This window comes from Onychostruthus taczanowskii, unplaced genomic scaffold (genome assembly GCF_017590055.1).
Source record: "Onychostruthus taczanowskii isolate IOZ18803 unplaced genomic scaffold, ASM1759005v1 scaffold27, whole genome shotgun sequence".
NCBI lineage: Eukaryota > Metazoa > Chordata > Aves > Passeriformes > Passeridae > Onychostruthus > Onychostruthus taczanowskii.
The window spans coordinates 2,051,035-2,067,627 of record NW_024500017.1 but is presented as its reverse complement, the minus strand read 5'-3'; the positions used below and the strand labels follow the sequence as shown (position 1 = coordinate 2,067,627).

At 37.7% G+C, this 16,593-nt stretch overlaps 1 protein-coding gene across 5 annotated transcripts in view; it reads left to right on the top strand.

Moving 5' to 3' along the window:
- The window catches only part of TRPS1 (transcriptional repressor GATA binding 1), a 213,788-nt gene extending 198,231 nt beyond the window's left edge, over positions 1-15,557 (top strand). For all 5 annotated transcript variants that reach the window (XM_041407544.1, XM_041407543.1, XM_041407545.1 and 2 more), the window contains 2 exons: positions 4,262-4,384; positions 9,527-15,557. In XM_041407544.1, the coding sequence (XP_041263478.1) occupies positions 4,262-4,384; positions 9,527-10,588 (1,185 nt within the window). In that variant the 3' untranslated portion in view covers positions 10,589-15,557. The remainder of the gene's footprint in view (positions 1-4,261; positions 4,385-9,526) is intronic.
- The last annotated feature ends 1,036 nt before the right edge of the window (positions 15,558-16,593 follow it).

Genomic DNA, 16,593 nt, shown 5'->3' with positions numbered 1-16,593 from the left:
GTAACTAGGGAAAATCATCTAAGGAGTTAAAAGAAAAAATTAGGCATTCGGGCTTGATGCTGTATATACAGAGTTTCAGACTTGTTCAATTTGAAATGGTCAAGATATGAAACCATAAAAAATGTGAGTAAATACTCTGCATATCAAGGGTTGTTATGCAATTACATGCTTTCATCATGGTTCTTACTGAAGGAAAACAGTCCATAGAGAGGTCTGCAAGACATATTCAGTGAATAATTACAAATATTCATAACTTAGATACATAAAAATAATAATCCACTTGTTCCTTTGCTACTACTACACTAAAATGTGTGCATACTTTTATTTTCCCCAGAGCAAAGCTACTCTGACTGCAGATTTGTTAGAAAGTTATCTGAAAAACTTGAAATCTCCTCTCTGCCCACCCCCCAGTTTGGCTAATCTCCAAATTATAAACAGCTGAACTGATTTAAATACAGTTTTCAGTACCAAGGAAGAAAGAAAAAAAAAAAAGTTACATCTGGGCTGACAAAAACATACGCCAAGTTTCAGCCTAATGTGATTTGAGACAACTGTGATATTAAACGTCCAGACCTCAGAACTGGAATGGAAATAGAGACAGGCTTTTCTCTGCACTGGCCCCTTCAGGATTTGGGATTGTAATGTGGTGGCTGTAAGGCCCCAGATGATTGAAGCTTGACTTAGTAGATACATATTTTAGTTATTTAGACCCTTTTGGCTTATTCTTCCCAGGATGTACATGACATTTTCATTGATAACTCCAGACAGTGCTAGTGGCATTGATCACAGACTGAAACCTTTTTATCTGTGGCTCAGACTCTCTCATGACTAGTCATGTTGGCCTACATTTACTATGCTGATTTAAGAAATTAACTGTGGTAGGATCACATTAGAAGGAGAACAAAAGTTCTCTAACATATTTCTTGAGAATGGTAGTGGTGGTGCTTAGCAGAACACTTGAGCCCATGACTGGGTTTTATGGGGGCTGTGGGCCATAGCTGCTGCACAGGCTTTGCTGGATTTGAGCTCAAGTGCCTGTTTCTTTGCAAGGCTACCCAGAAAAGCAGCAATATTGGCCAATATTATTAACAAGTTCAAGTGATGAGTATGCAAAGCCAGACCCATGCAGAAGTACCATCACTAACAGTAGAATTGCTAATGAACATTTAGCAACAAAAAACTTTAAATAATTTCTGCTGACCAATCACTTAGAACACTTGGTATATGAGAAGTAAAGGCCTAGGTTTTTGTCTTTTTCTTCTTAAGAAACTTTATTTGTTTAAGATAGGGTTGCTACATTTTAGGCTTTTAAAAAAGCCCTCCAATTTTTTTATTGCAGACATGAAAATTTCTGAGGTGTATTTTGACAGGCAGGTCCATTCTGGGGTTAGTAGCACCGGAGAGTCAAGAATCTTTAGTCCAATTCTGCCATAGTCTTGTTTTGAGGCAGGAAATCCATTCTAAAGCTGCATGTCCCCACTATAAATAGCTGTTTTGTAACCAAAATGCTCAACGAAGTAGCAGCATTTAAGTTTTTCCAGAGGCGTTTCAGCTATTCGTTTATTAGTATTTGTAAGCTATGTTGAAACACTTTAATACTGAAATAATCAATGTTGATTATCCTGTAAGGTCCTTAAATAGTACAGAAATAAGGGAAGGTAAAGAAAGATACGGTGCAACTTAGAACAGCACAAAAGGGTTACATACTCGCATTAAATTTAGGGAAGGATGTTTAGCTGGACTAAAAATTTTAAACAGATAAATATTTGTAAGTAGTGAATAAGCAAAGGTCTAGAATTTCAATACAAACAGCTACTGCTATGTATTTCGTAGTTTTTTGTCAGCTGTAGTCATTGTATGATTTCACTGCAACTAACATCCAGTTTGAATCACATCTTTCTTTAGAATAGAGAGAAAAAATGAATTGCTTTTGTCAATGTTTTATAGATATACTAGTTCCATTGCATTTAATGAAAATTTCTGTGTAACTTTACCTTCTGTGCCCCTTCAGGTGTGCAGAAATGCAGCATGCAAACTAGACTGCTCTCTCTATATTTTAATAGTCTTCCATGACTTTGTAGAGGGTATTTCCCAAACTGAGGGAATACAAACAGAAAAAAAACGGCGGAAAGACTGACTCAGATTAAGACTCCACTTGGTTAATACACCACACCAATAGGCCAGCATACAAGAAGCAGGAATGAAAAGGAACAGTTTTGCAGTTGTAGCTGAATCCTGGCCATATAGAGTCATTTCCGCTTGGAAACTTCTCACCCTCCAAGTGGACCAAATTGGGATTAGTCTAGTGAGGCTTTTATTGTACTCTGATGGAAAATATTGCAGCAGCCAGGTGAAGCTGGTCGAGGATATGCAGCCATCAAAAGAATTGGGACCTTCAATGTACTTGTAGACTAGCGCACATTTCCAGGGCTTATATGCACAACTAGTTAGATGTTTGCTGAAGGACATCAAGTACCATTTAATTCTCCCCTTAGCTACATTGAGAAAAATGTCATATACTACTGCATCTGATTTAAGAGACGAAATAGGGGATGATGTACGGGAGTGAGAGAGAGATTATCTTGATGACAATCTTGATTTTATTGTATCACTTTAAAGTACCACAACCTGCTCTACAAATGAAATTGTGTTCTTGGTTTAAAAGGGCAATTGTTAACCTGACTTTGTGCTCACTAAAAACATTTCCCCAATCTTGTTAAATTATTGCACTCAGTTCAGATTTTTATGGGTGTGCAGCTTACCAGCCCTCGTTTCTTTACGTTTCATTCATTTTCCTTGTATTGATGATTAATGGAGGATGTCGAATGTTAGAGTGAGCAGGCATCAGCAAATGCAAGATCATAATTAGTTTAGCTGACGAGGGCCTCTGATAGCACTTGCATCTGGATGGAAAAATTACCCTATAGGGAACTGGCTGCTCACCAGGTCTTTTTAGTGATACATTGTGAAACACCCGATGAATCAAATGCCCTTTCAATGCCAAGAAAGTGTTCCAGTCTTGAAGCCAAAATTATGTCTGCAGAAAGCTTTCCATTTGAAATGTATCAGAGTACAATTATAACCATTGTATTTTTTTGGCATGAACACCAGTCTTCTTCAGTATGAACTAAAGTTAAATAAATTACTTAAATTTTATGAAACCCTGAAATTTTTACTTATAGTGTTAGTAATTTTTAATTTATAATAAAATTAGTTTTCACCCAGACTGTTTTCCCTGTACTCACTCATTCTTATCTTAGTTGGTGAAGGTTTCTTACTGATCGCTTTTTCCCTTTGCAAAAAGGGAACAGAGTTAAAATTCAGATTTTCTTTTCAGCAAAAGAATTCCATTTCCTTCTTATTAGTATTTGGGCCCACAAACACAGCCTGACTTTTGTTTAAATGAGAAGTTTAATGAAATCATTACTCCACAGAAAAAAATTAATGAGCAATACTCATAAACATGCCTACTTTTAAATATTCCTGGATCATTATGAAAGCTGATGAATACACAGCTCAGTCTGGTTAAAATCAATTTGTATTTAGGGAAGCTTTACTGTACCCTTCTTCGCCTGACTAAAATAAAATAAATAAATCTATCTGTCGATGACACAGTGTTTTCAGGGACTTCATTTGAAGTTCAGAAGAGGTCTCATTCATGAATATTGTACTTTTATTTGTCCATAGTGTGCTGTAGGAATATATGGTAGCTTATACTGATTTCAGAAATAAGTGGAAAATGCAGTATCATGTATTCAAATATAATCTCTGTTAAAGGACTTAGTATGAGACAGGTACAAACTGTAATTAATTGTCTGGTGGTAGTGGTGGTGGTTCAGAATTCTTGTTACCAATCACACTTTTAAATAAAGCTAGCTAAAAAGAAATAATCTGTTGTGAAACCAGGAGAGTTTAGAGAATGTTCTGTCAGCTTCCAAGGGTTTTTGGTTTTTTTTCAGAATTTGCTTTTTAGAAACCATCATTAAATGCACAAAACCTGAAGTTCAAAAAGTTAAAGTTGTTATTCTGAAAAGGCTTTGGTGTTTCACACACCTCATCCATCACTCTAGGGTTAATTATAATGAAAATCAGTGGTGCCTATTAAGCACAATTGAACCTGACCTCATTATGGGCAGTGTGGTTTTATACTGTCATTGTTGCCAGTCTAGAGACAAAACTCCTGTGTTGATTTGTCCTAACTCCACAGCTCATGTGACTCACCTCTGACCTGTTTTTTTTCCCTTTTTCTTCCCTATTTCAGAGACGTAGAGGCTCGGGTGTTTTCTGTGCCAATTGCCTGACCACAAAGACCTCTCTCTGGCGGAAGAATGCGAATGGTGGATATGTATGCAACGCGTGTGGCCTCTACCAGAAGCTCCACTCGGTAGGAAGAACTTACTGGTTTGTTCAGCAGAAAAAGAGCTGCACAGCTAAGCTGGGCAGCTGTGGTCTTGCCTGGTTGTGTGATTAGTACCACTCCCTGGCCTGCAGTTAATTTCCTAACAGGGTTTTGCAGAATGGTCACTTTGGGATCAGTTGTGATTCATTATGAAACACCCTGGGATGCTGTGAGTAGATGTGTTTGAGATCACCAGTGATGCATTTAATTATTTTGATACAAGATAAGGGGAAAATTATTTCTTTTCTGGGAATTGCTCTTCAAGACATATGACATATTGTGATGAAAGCTCTCTAAATTCTAGAGTCCTAGAAAAACCAAAATTCTTGAAATTAGACATCGCATCTATATTAAAGATCTCTTGAAACAGTTTTTGTATACTTTGACATCTCTTACCTCCTTTATTCTTGATCGCAAATTGCCTGGAGATATGGGGTGGTGGGATTTTGTGTTCTTTATCCTACAGTTCTTAAAGTCTGGTGGAAGATAAATATCTCGACAAGGAAGCTATTCACTTGAAGGCACTCATCGCTCAGTGAGGGGAAGATTCACCATCCCTCAGGATCAGTCAGAGAATAAATAATAATCCTGGTCTGTCTATATTGCTTTTCATCTTATTGACACTTGTCTTGATCCTGAAAGATGTTGAATGCTCTGGTCCAGGTCCAAGAAAGCCATGCTGAAGTGTTCCTTTGGATCAGTGCCAAAATGCCTGGAATCTTTTAGGTTAAGACCCACTGGTTAAATATTATCCTTGCTGTCTTTAATAGGCACACATAGGAGAGTCAGGTGACTAATTAATTATTTTTTACAACATTCCTATGAAATTAAAAAGTGTTGCTATTATTCAGAAATGGAAACTGGGCTAGTCTTTGGGAGTTTGCCAGGGCAATGTATCAGATCAGGCTTAGAGCCTAACTCAGAAATAAATGTGGTGACTAAGAGTGTGCATTTTAAAAAAAGTTTTGCAGAAATTAAATTTGAAATGTAAGCTTCTCAATGGTCTTGTCCACTGCCCATACAATAATCCTGTTTACGCAACATCCTGCCAAACCAGCCCACTTACTAGAACAATATAAAAATTACAATTTTCAAAAGCAGCATGACCATCACCAGTCTGAAGCGCTGGCTCTGTTTGCCATATGTGTCATTCCGGGGTCACTCACTGTTTTTAAGGCCCAGAATAGCCCCGTCATAGGCCACTAATATTACAATAAGTAATATCTAAGTAGTATCAAATAATATCTAAGAAGATGAATTAATGCATGGTCTTGGCCAGCATCTTGGCTGGGTCTTGCCCCAGGTAACATCTTCCTGGACACCTCTCAAAATTGTAGATAGAATATCTAATTTAAGGAAATTGATCAGTGGTGAACATCCACAAAGATTTTAAGAAGGACAGTTTGGTTTTTTAATTTCACATTTGAGTCTGGTTATTTGTAGAAATTCCATCTGTAGACTCTGTTTCCCCTTTTTTAAGTGTACTTTTCTCAGCTGTAGTGTTGGATCTTACCATGATTTTCAACATTACTTTTTGAATAGATGAAAGCTACAAGAATCAGTTTTGAATTCAAGCACAACTTGGATCATCCTTATGAACCAGCAGGAATGAACTAGTGCACTTCCAGCAACATTTATTAGAAATACAATATCAAAGTTTATTTCATGCATCTCAAAAACAAGAAGCTGGCACTGTCTCAGCTCCATAGTTTAAGTATGGCAATAAGCTGCCGTTCAGTGGATATTTGACATTAATATCTTCAATTGAACTTTGACCTAACAAATTAAAAGAATTTAATTAAGCCTTACTCTGCTGTGGTATGATGGCGGCTCCTTTATAAGTAGGAGTCTGAAATAATTCAACAAATCTCTCCTTTGGGACACCTTTTGAGACAGCCCCATGGAAAGGGATGGATGCTCTTTAGATGGACACCAGAAAGATGAAAGTTTGTTTTATCTGTCTGCCTGTCTGTTCAGGAAAAATTGCAGTATGTGTCATGTATTGGACACATGGTTTTGAATTAAGGGGTCCAGGATGATGCAGTTATTAGGAAATGTCCAAAACTATAAAAAAATCAAGTGAATAGAATTTACTTCTGTAAAACCCCTGTTCCTCTAAATTGTACTACACTGCTGAGTAAAACTCACCTGTAGCAGTTTGCACATTTCTTAATCCCTTTTGATTGGATTATTACTATCTAGGACTACCATCCTCATTATTGCAAGCCTAAGGTCCCTTTTTCACTTTTATTTAATAAGAAGAAAAATCTCTGATCTATCAGATATGACTAGGTGACAGTGACTGACAAATGTTAACATGGTAGTGATTTCTGCTACAAGTTGCATTTCTATTTCTATGATACCCTTGAATAATTTTTCAGTGTGTTTTCAAAAATGTTCCTTCTATCTAAGGGGTAATTGACATTAAACTTGCCACATTTTTCACCTTTCTTTCATTTAGTGCAATAAAATATGTTTAAAAAGTGTAATTATAATTCAAGAGTCTATTATTAAAATAGTTTTAGTGAAAAAATGCATCTTACTGCAAACATATACACAATATTCACATTTGCTGTCTCCCCAGACTCGTGAAATTGACCATTATTATTGTGGTGCTGTCCTTCATTTTAAATAGCTTGAATTTGGTCATGGAACACTATATTTTGTTCCATGGTGGTTACTTGACAACATCCTTGGACTAATTCAGTGAAGAATTGCAGCATGTTCTAGGATTAGTCTAGAGGAGGCTCCACTTTCCCATGGAATTTGAGAAATCTAATCACAATAATTTATTGAAGCATTTGTTGAATTTTTAACTTCAGTTACTCATATTATTGGAGTGGGGAGAGTGCCAGTTGATACAGAGATGGCAGAAATATTTGTGATCATCTTCAATATATTACATGAAACATATAATTAATGATCTGACATAGGCCATTTTGAAGGTAAAGTTCTAGTAATGTTTCAGTGTATTCTAAACTTAGGCCCACTGAAAATCAAGAAGTGACCTTAAAATTTTCTATTTGCCTTGGTTGTAACCAACTACAGGATGTTTTTATCTGCATCTTACTACTACAAATAAGGAAAATTAGTAGATTTACACCACTAAAGAGTACGTTTTAATCATCTAAGGGCTGGTTTAATCAGATGAGCACAGCCATTGGCAAGCTGAAGAATTTTGAGTTGAACCTACAAAAACTTTGAACTTTGAATAGCTGGAGCCTCAAGTAAGCGTGTGAGGGTCCCTAATCTCAGGTCAGAAGATGTTTCTTTCAACTACTTCCATAATCAGGCATCCTACCTGTAGCTTGAAGAGTAAGACTAAAAGTATTTCCAAAATATTGAAGGGCTGTCTGGAAGCCACATAAAAATGGTCTGTAGTGTTTAGTGTTTAATAAGAGCAACAACAACATTGTAAGATCTCACAGCATCTGAGTTACAATTGTCATAAAAAGGCAAGGAGATTATACAGACCTTATAATAAAAAGTATATGTCTATCCATATTAATTTGCTGTTGATTAGCCAGACTAGAATCTTTATCTGAATAGAATTTACATAGAAAATATTGTAATTTTTTTAACATGATTTTGTCTCAACTTTGATCTATGTGAGGAGGCTGGTTCAGGTGCTGTTTTTCGGCCAAGTTTAAATTTCTTGTATTAAAAATCTAAATCAAAGTGTGTATATACTTCTGATTCAGCATTTTAACAGAAAGTAAAATCTTAAAAAATAGCTGCATGCTCTAAAATGTAGTTAACCATTAAAAGTACGCCAACTGCAGGAAAATAAATAAGTGAAAGGAGAGGAATATGGCAACTGAAGACAGACTAAATCTCTGCAAATAATAGAATGGGTGTTCTTTCTTCCAGCTCTGGATGTTTTCATATTAGCTTGAAGTTATGAATATATTAAAAATTTAGTTGCATTCAAGGTGCAGATTACTTTGGATATTGACTGTAAGCCAAAACTAAATCTGCTTTTAAAAACAATGTTAAAACTTCGAAATAAACATATAAGTAGAATACTGGGGTGGGGGGCACTTTTCTGGCCTCCAACCAAAACAGAATTATGTGCCTTTGGGAAGAAAACTGTCAGCTGCCAACACACCAAACTGAATGACTTTTAGGTAGTTTTTGTTGCTTTACCATCTGCCCAGAAGAGAAACATACTGATGGTGCAGTACCATTTGTCATTCAGATACTATTGCTTTTCTCTTCAGGAGCCTTTAAAGAAAACCTACTGTTTTCCTTGTACCATTTTTGTTTTCTGCACAAAGATATTTTCACTTCTTCTCTGAGAAGGCCACTTAACATGGAGCTGTTGTGGGGTAATAGCAAATGGAAACGGAAGTCCTCACTTGGTTCTTCCCACTTCCTCTTTGTGATGATTATTTCTTTACAGATCCCTTTTGCCCAATGCCTTTTCTCCCTCATGAGTTAGTAGTACATCAGTAACACTTGGAAAGCAATGCAGTTGGGGTGAAGGAGGGGGAGTTGATACCAAAGAAGTTGACACCTTTTGGTGCAGAGTTTCCCTGGGCTTCTCCATCTTTCTTAGTCCCTCTCTGGCCACCATCTTCCCACGCGGCACACAGTGGACCTGCAGCCCATTTGCTATGTGTCAGCAAGCCCTGTGTGTGCTTGTGTTTTCTGTCCATGTCAGAGCAGGGTGAGTATGAAGGTAAGTTCTTGTCCCAGTGGGAGCCCCTGCCCGAGAGCAGCTCTGGTGGCACGATGCACAGAACAGCACTGGTGCACAGGGCCTTGCATCTCCTGCCTCACCCCCAGCTCTCAGCACCCACTTTCAACATGTCTCCCCAGAATTTTTTAGGAGCAAGAGGTAATAAATGGTTTGACAGCTTGGATATTTCATGCCTTTTTAAGTAAATAGGTGCAGGATGTCTAAGACAGTTGACTCAGGTTGATAAAATAAGCCATTTTATCGTTTACTTTCAGCATGAGGGGCCATGAACCAGCATTTGGATTGAAATTTGGTCATTCCCGTGACATTGTTGTAATACAGCTCTTCACAAAAGAAAAGATAAATTTGCATGAGCGTGGTCTCACAGATTTGTTTAATGTGTCTTTCTTTTTTCCTTTTGTTCATTCTCTGTGTGTTCCATGCAGACTCCCAGGCCTTTAAACATCATTAAACAGAACAATGGTGAACAGATCATTAGGAGACGAACAAGAAAGCGCCTTAACCCGGAGGCACTTCAGGCTGAGCAGCTAAACAAACAGCAGAGGGGTAGCAGTGAGGAGCAAGTCAATGGAAGCCCCTTAGAGAGGAGGTCAGAGGATCATTTACCTGAAGGTCATCAGAGAGAAATTCAGCTTCCCAGCCTCAGTAAATACGAGGCCACAGGTTCATTGACTAAAAGCCATTCTGCTCAGCAGCCAATATTGGTCAGCCAAACTCTGGATATTCACAAAAGGATGCAACCTTTGCACATTCAGATAAAAAGTCCTCAGGAAAGTACTGGAGACCCAGGAAACAGTTCATCGATATCAGAAGGGAAAGGAAGCTCAGAGAGAGGCAGCCCGATAGAAAAATACATGAGACCTGTGAAACACCCAAACTATTCTCCACCTGGAAGCCCTATTGAAAAATACCAGTACCCACTCTTTGGACTTCCATTTGTACACAATGACTTTCAGAGTGAAGCTGACTGGCTGAGATTCTGGAGTAAATATAAGCTGTCTGTTCCTGGGAATCCACACTACTTGAGTCATGTGCCTGGCCTACCAAATCCTTGCCAAAACTATGTGCCTTATCCCACCTTTAATCTGCCTCCTCATTTTTCAGCTGTCGGATCAGACAATGACATTCCTCTAGATTTGGCGATAAAGCATTCCAGACCTGGGCCAACTGCAAATGGTGCCTCCAAGGAAAAGAGTAAGGCACCACCAAATGTAAAAAATGAAGGTCCCTTGAATGTAGTAAAAACAGAGAAAGTTGATAGAAGTACCCAAGATGAACTTTCTACCAAGTGTGTGCACTGTGGCATTGTCTTTCTGGATGAAGTGATGTATGCATTGCATATGAGTTGCCATGGTGACAGTGGACCTTTCCAGTGCAGCATATGCCAGCATCTTTGCACGGACAAGTATGACTTCACAACTCACATCCAGAGGGGCCTACACAGGAACAATGCACAAGCTGAAAAGAATGGAAAACCTAAAGAGTAAACCTTAGCACTTAGCACAATTAAACAGAAATAGGTTTCCTTGATGGGAATTCAATAGCTTGTAATGTCTTGTGAAGACCTATAAAGCACTTCATATAGAGAGCATGCCTTATCCAATATTAAATCCCTTGTTATTTTCTTTTTATTTTCCTTTTTATTCTTTATATTTTCCTTAATTTTTTCCTTTTTTTCTTTTCTTTTTTTTTTTTCTTTTTTAAATGAGTGGGTTACCAAGAAAAAAGAACAGTTGGATGGTGGCCAGAAGGGGAGGAAGATAATTCAGTGGGACATGGCCCACCAAAGCTAGCCAGAATGCAGTGAATCATGCCGAGTAACCTTGAGAAAATTTTACTGGACAATTAATACCTTTGCTGTTGTGTAAGAGACATAACTGGCAAGTGTGCAAAGATGTGTATATGTATATACTGCTGCAGGGGTGTAGTGAACATATGCACATTGTATATAAGAACTAGACATGTTAAATATACAAAGTTAAAAGGTCATTTTCTTTTCTTTAATTTGGGCAAATTTCTGCCCTACAACATGCCTTAGGATCACATTGTCCTCAGAGCTTTGGCAGCAATGTCATATATGTGTTTCTCAGACTCAGCTGATTTTTAGCTACCATTTTATCACTACATTCTTTCTGGCACACTTTAATCTAGGAAAACCATTTTGTGCAAGTGAATTCTCTAATACAGAAGCCACATTCCAGGTTTAATTTGCATAGAATAAGGTAACCTGCTGTATTTTATTTTAATATATTTTTAATATATTACATTTCTAAACCTTAAAGTCTAAGGTTACTTCTCCACAGGCTTAACATTGCTATACAAACCAGTCAATCCCTTCAGTAGACTTATACCAGCTTTTGCTAAGTAGCATTAAATGTCTTCATAGTACTTTTTAATACTTAAAGCTTTTTAAAAACTATCCATGAAGGGAAAGCTCCTCAGCATAACTGCTCAGGGAAATAGGGCTAAATAACTAAATATTAAATAATTGGTTAAAGGTGCTGTTAGACGAGCCTCCATGCTTGCTACAAGGGTGTACAAGAACTGACTTTAATCATTTTCATTATAGTGTCCCAACCAGTAGTTTATTATTTTGCCACAGGGATGTAGAAGATATTACAAGCTACTGGATGCACTGTCAGATTAACTTATTTCATTAAAGAAGTTGGGAGAACAAATAGAAAAAAACCTTATTTTTCTAGTAAATATTAATGTATTACATTTCAAATAATGGTGCCTGACATATTGAATAATTATTTTCTACAGTGTACGTATGCAACAAAGATATTCCATCATGCATTAGAGTCAGTTCTGGCTCTGCCTCGCTGTTTACATTTGCAAATGTAGCAAACAAGGTAATGAAGCAACTATTTCTATTGCAGTAGGTATCTTTTTTTCTGTGTGTGTGCATTAAAGTTGTAAACGATAACATGAAATGAATGAAATTTGTTGATATTAATGGTATGAAAAACAAGAAGGAAATGAAAATATTTTTATGCCTACTTAGGAAAAAAGGGTAGCACTATTCATTCCAAGTACTTTTGTATTCTTAAGCTCTTAACTCACATTGTTATGCTTAAAATGATAAACATATATCCTCTTTTTATTGCTTTGTCTGTGTTTCAGAAGAAACATTTCAGAAATTATTTTGATAAGTGCTGTTTGACGATGCAGCACTGATATTTTATTGCATTCTGTAGTAGCATTGCACTCCATTTTTACAATATTACGCAGTTGCTTTTTTGTTTTGTTTGGGTTTGTTTCTTTTTCGCAGTGCAGGGTCTTAGTTCCTTATGGTTGGATGGCAGGTGTAGCTCAACTGGTTCATGAATGTTGCAGCGAATGAAGTTTAAAATGTCTTTCTGATATTATGTTGTCTTTTATTTCTCCATTCATGCATTTTATTTTTTAAAATGTTCTATAAAAATATCTCTGGACTAAGTCCTCTTTTGAGATTATATGTAAAGGGTCCTATTCTGATCTCACTTACATGCCGCCTTTCTCAGATTTTCATGTAATTGAACTAAAGCAGCATAAAAAAAAAAAAAATTTCTTGTATTTAACTTACCTGAGTCTCACCACTCTCCCTTCTAGTATTTGGTGCACTTACTAAGATACTTAACCAGATAAACAGGGAGGTGGAAAATAAAAGGAGAGGTGATAGGAAATGTCTTATAGGGGTTGGCAAAAGGAAAACCAGGAAGGAACTGGCCTAAATATTCAGCACTTTGATAGTCTTTTGAGAAATAATGTGCCTAAAGCAGCTGGCAACAAACATCAACAAGCATGAGAGGCACTTACACAGTTGATCACCGAAGGTCTCACTGACCTTGGCAGTATTTAGGTGTTATATTTTCACAGAGGTGAAACATTATTGCACAGTTTCTCTGATTTGTTAGGCACAGACAGGCTGTTGTTCAGCATTAGGCTGCATTCCTTCCTGCTCCACCCATTGCTTCTTTACTGGTGAGCAGCTTATGGAACATCCCGCTCAATCTGCTGTGGTTGAGTTCTGTAACCCTTCAGTAGTGTTCTAGGTTAGCAAAGGATGTTGGGCCACATTCTTCTTCTTCTATTTTTTAGATGAATCTCCATCTTGATACCAGTGACAAAGTCTGGTTATGTTTTTACTATTGTTCTCCAATAATAAGTTCTGACTTGGTTTTTGTGGATTTATTTTTGTTGGGTATTTTCTGTTTCTATTTTTTTTTTTTTGGAGGGGACTGAAATAGATTGCCCTCGTTTTGTTACGTCAGGGTCCAGTGTCTGTCCTTTTCAGCTTTTCCAAGGAAGATGTTATACTCAGTAAGCAGTGATTTTTATCGGCTTCAAAGGTAGCTGCCTGCCGATTTTCAGTAGTTACTGGTTTGACTTCACTTCAGACGTACCAGTTCCTCTGGCTTCTTCATTGATAGAAGCTGCATCTTCATGGCAAAATATTTTAGAGGGACATGTGCATTGTAAGACTTGAGCACTACCCTGAACTTCATAACACTTCTTGCTAAATTCAGAAGCAGAGGCAAATTAACAGGAAATACACATATCAGGGTTTGGGGATGAGGAGAAATGAAATCTTATGAGTGCAAAGAACAAGACAGAGCTTTGAATGTTACTATTGCACACTTAGATGATGCAAATAAAATTTGAAAAAAAGTTCATTGTTCTTGCCATGACATATTGAGATGTTCTAAGATTTCTGCATTTTAAGAAATGGGATTTTGCTGTAGCCTGTTCTCTTTGATTGGGATAGGGGGAGCACAGTTTAGTTTCTTAACAAAAAAGAGGTGACTCCATCCATCTTCCAGACCCCCTCACAATGGGTACCAATAAAAAGAAAAAAAAATCTTGACACTGGAAAAAAAATAATCTTATTTAATAACTTTCAGATGGAAACCAATGCTAGCACACACCAGTAATTACTGCGCGCACTGTGTTTCAATCAACTTACAGCACTAAAAATTGGACTTTCAAACAATCAGTCTTTGTTCGCAATTTGTCAGTGGCTTCAAGGTGGTGAACTTCTCTCACTAAAGGAATGGTAGTGTAAGATCTTAGAACATATCTCAAACTGGACAACCAAATAAGTAGATGTTTCAAAACTAGAGGATTTGTGGTGCCTGTCACTAATCAGGTGTGGAACAGGCACAATGTTTCCAGTAACTCTCTCTATAGATGGAGCCATCCTGTGACATCATCTGCAAACCAGATTTTCCCTCAGCTTGTCACTTTGTGGCTGCTGCCCCCTCAATGCTGCAGGAGATGATATTCCAGAGCACAGTTTGTGTTCAGGTGCCAAACTTAGACTGCTTTCCAAAAGAAGTGTCGCACCTAATTGCCGCCGTGCTGATGAAACTCCTCCCTTAATTTTTATTGGACTATGCAGAAAGGGGGAATGATACTGGATGCAAATATCTTTGTTTGGCCTAAAAAAGGCACTGCTGTCTATTGTGACAGTTTTAAAGAAAGAGAAAATTGAGACATCTCAAAAGGTTGAGACACACTCTGAGCAATAGATTATTCTTGCAGTTAGAGGGGCAGCAGGACAAGTGACTGATGCTAATTGTATACAGTGCTGAAACCGTGATTGTGCAATGGGAAAAACTGATTTGGCAACTGTGGATCAGTACTCAGTTCAGGGACAGACTTTCAAGTCCACCCTTGGACTAGACACTGTTGTTTTGTAGTCATAACTACTTGCTTTATGTGCTAAGGATGTTGTCTACCACCTGCTTTTTGCCCAGTATGTCTAAATATATTCTCATTTTTGCTCCTGTATTGATTTTTCTTGGCTGACTTAACATGCTAATTCCTAATACTGGTCAGGAAAAGCCAAGGAGATTAGAAGGTCACTTCTGTGCAGCCAGAAGGGTAGATATATTTCCTTCTGCTTCTGTGGAGACAGTTATGCTTGGCAAAGAGCAGTGAGCAATTTGTCAGCATATCCCAAATGTGATAGATAAGTGAGAAATCCCTTCTAAACTTTTCTCTAAAGTTAAGATGGGCCAAGTAAAATTATTTACTTAATTTTCTCACCTCAGAATAGGATTCCTCACTACCCTCTTCCTCACAGTTTTTATTTTGTTCAGCCAACTCTGGAAAGCTGGCAGTTGCGGAGATGCTACTTGTGTAGTAATCACACACACCCCAATTTACTTGAAGAGGATAAAAGACAGTAATTAAATAGTTGACAGCCAGATAAATACCCATTTCATTTGATTCTTTGTTACACTTAGTAAAATTCCTTTACTAGGAAAGCAAAATGATACTTAGTAAAGTAAAAACATCTTGACAGCTACCACAGTTTTCCATTCCTATCATTTTGGCCTCTGAGCTCTGTGTAGGAGAACAGGAGAAAAGGAAACATCTCAAAATGCCATTGTAATTTTAGCTTATAGAAAATTCACCAGCAGGAAAAGGAAAAAAAAAAAAAAGAAAAAAAGAAAAAAAAAATTGCTTCATAAAGAATGACTTCATGTTGCTAAAAACCATCATTAAACTTGTAGCCCTGATTTGACTCTAGAATGCTGGCTCTTAATGTTTTGTCCTTACAACACATGGATGTGTTTTTTGTTCTGTTTTGTTTCGGGTTTTTTTTTGTTTTGTTTTGTTTTTTGGTTTTCATAGTGCATGTTCATTTCTACTCACAAACATGTTCTTGGTGTATTTCTTATGCAAACAATCTTCAGGCAGCAAAGATGTCTGTTACATCTAAACTTGAATAATAAAGTTTTACCACCAGTTATAAATCAGATTTGTGTCGTTGTTTCTGGGGAGAATGTAATGTCATGGTGTCACTACACCATAGTGGGGTTGGGGAGGAGAACAGTCTGGACTGGAGCTGCTCTGGGAGCACGACGGGGCCTGACAGCATCTCTGGGTAATGGCTGGTGGTTATGGCTGAAAGGCAATGGCAGCATGGCTCAGATGGGAAAGGCATGAAAAGGGAAGAGGTCCTTCAAGAACACTTTGGCCTTGTCTCAGTCCTTCTATACTTAGGGCTCTAGATGTGATCCAAATCTCATTCAAATTAATGACAGGATTTGAGTAAAAGTCTCTTATAATGGAGTTTGAACATTTTTCAGTACTCCATCATCCTGGCATGACTGGTTTTATTCTCCTACCCCAAGGAAGAGAAAATACTGCAACAACTTGGAAAAATTATGAAAGAAAGGCTGATACTGAAATGTGATCAGGTACCCAGGCTCACCAGTTCTACTCCTCATATGAAATTCGTGATGGTCATGAAATAATTCCTGATACTCAGGACTGTGGTTTCACACCATGCCCACAGCTCTTCCAGGAAATCCTGCTGGCTCCCGTCACAGGTTATTTGATGCAGTGGTGACTCAAGAACAGAGAATACCTCCTACAATGTTGCTGCCACCACTTCCTTCAGCAACCTTGGAGGTTTCCTCAGAGGTCCCAATCAAAGCACTGACCAAATCAACTCAGCCTGGCATTTCTGTTTGGGTGAGCTAACAGACCTGGGTGG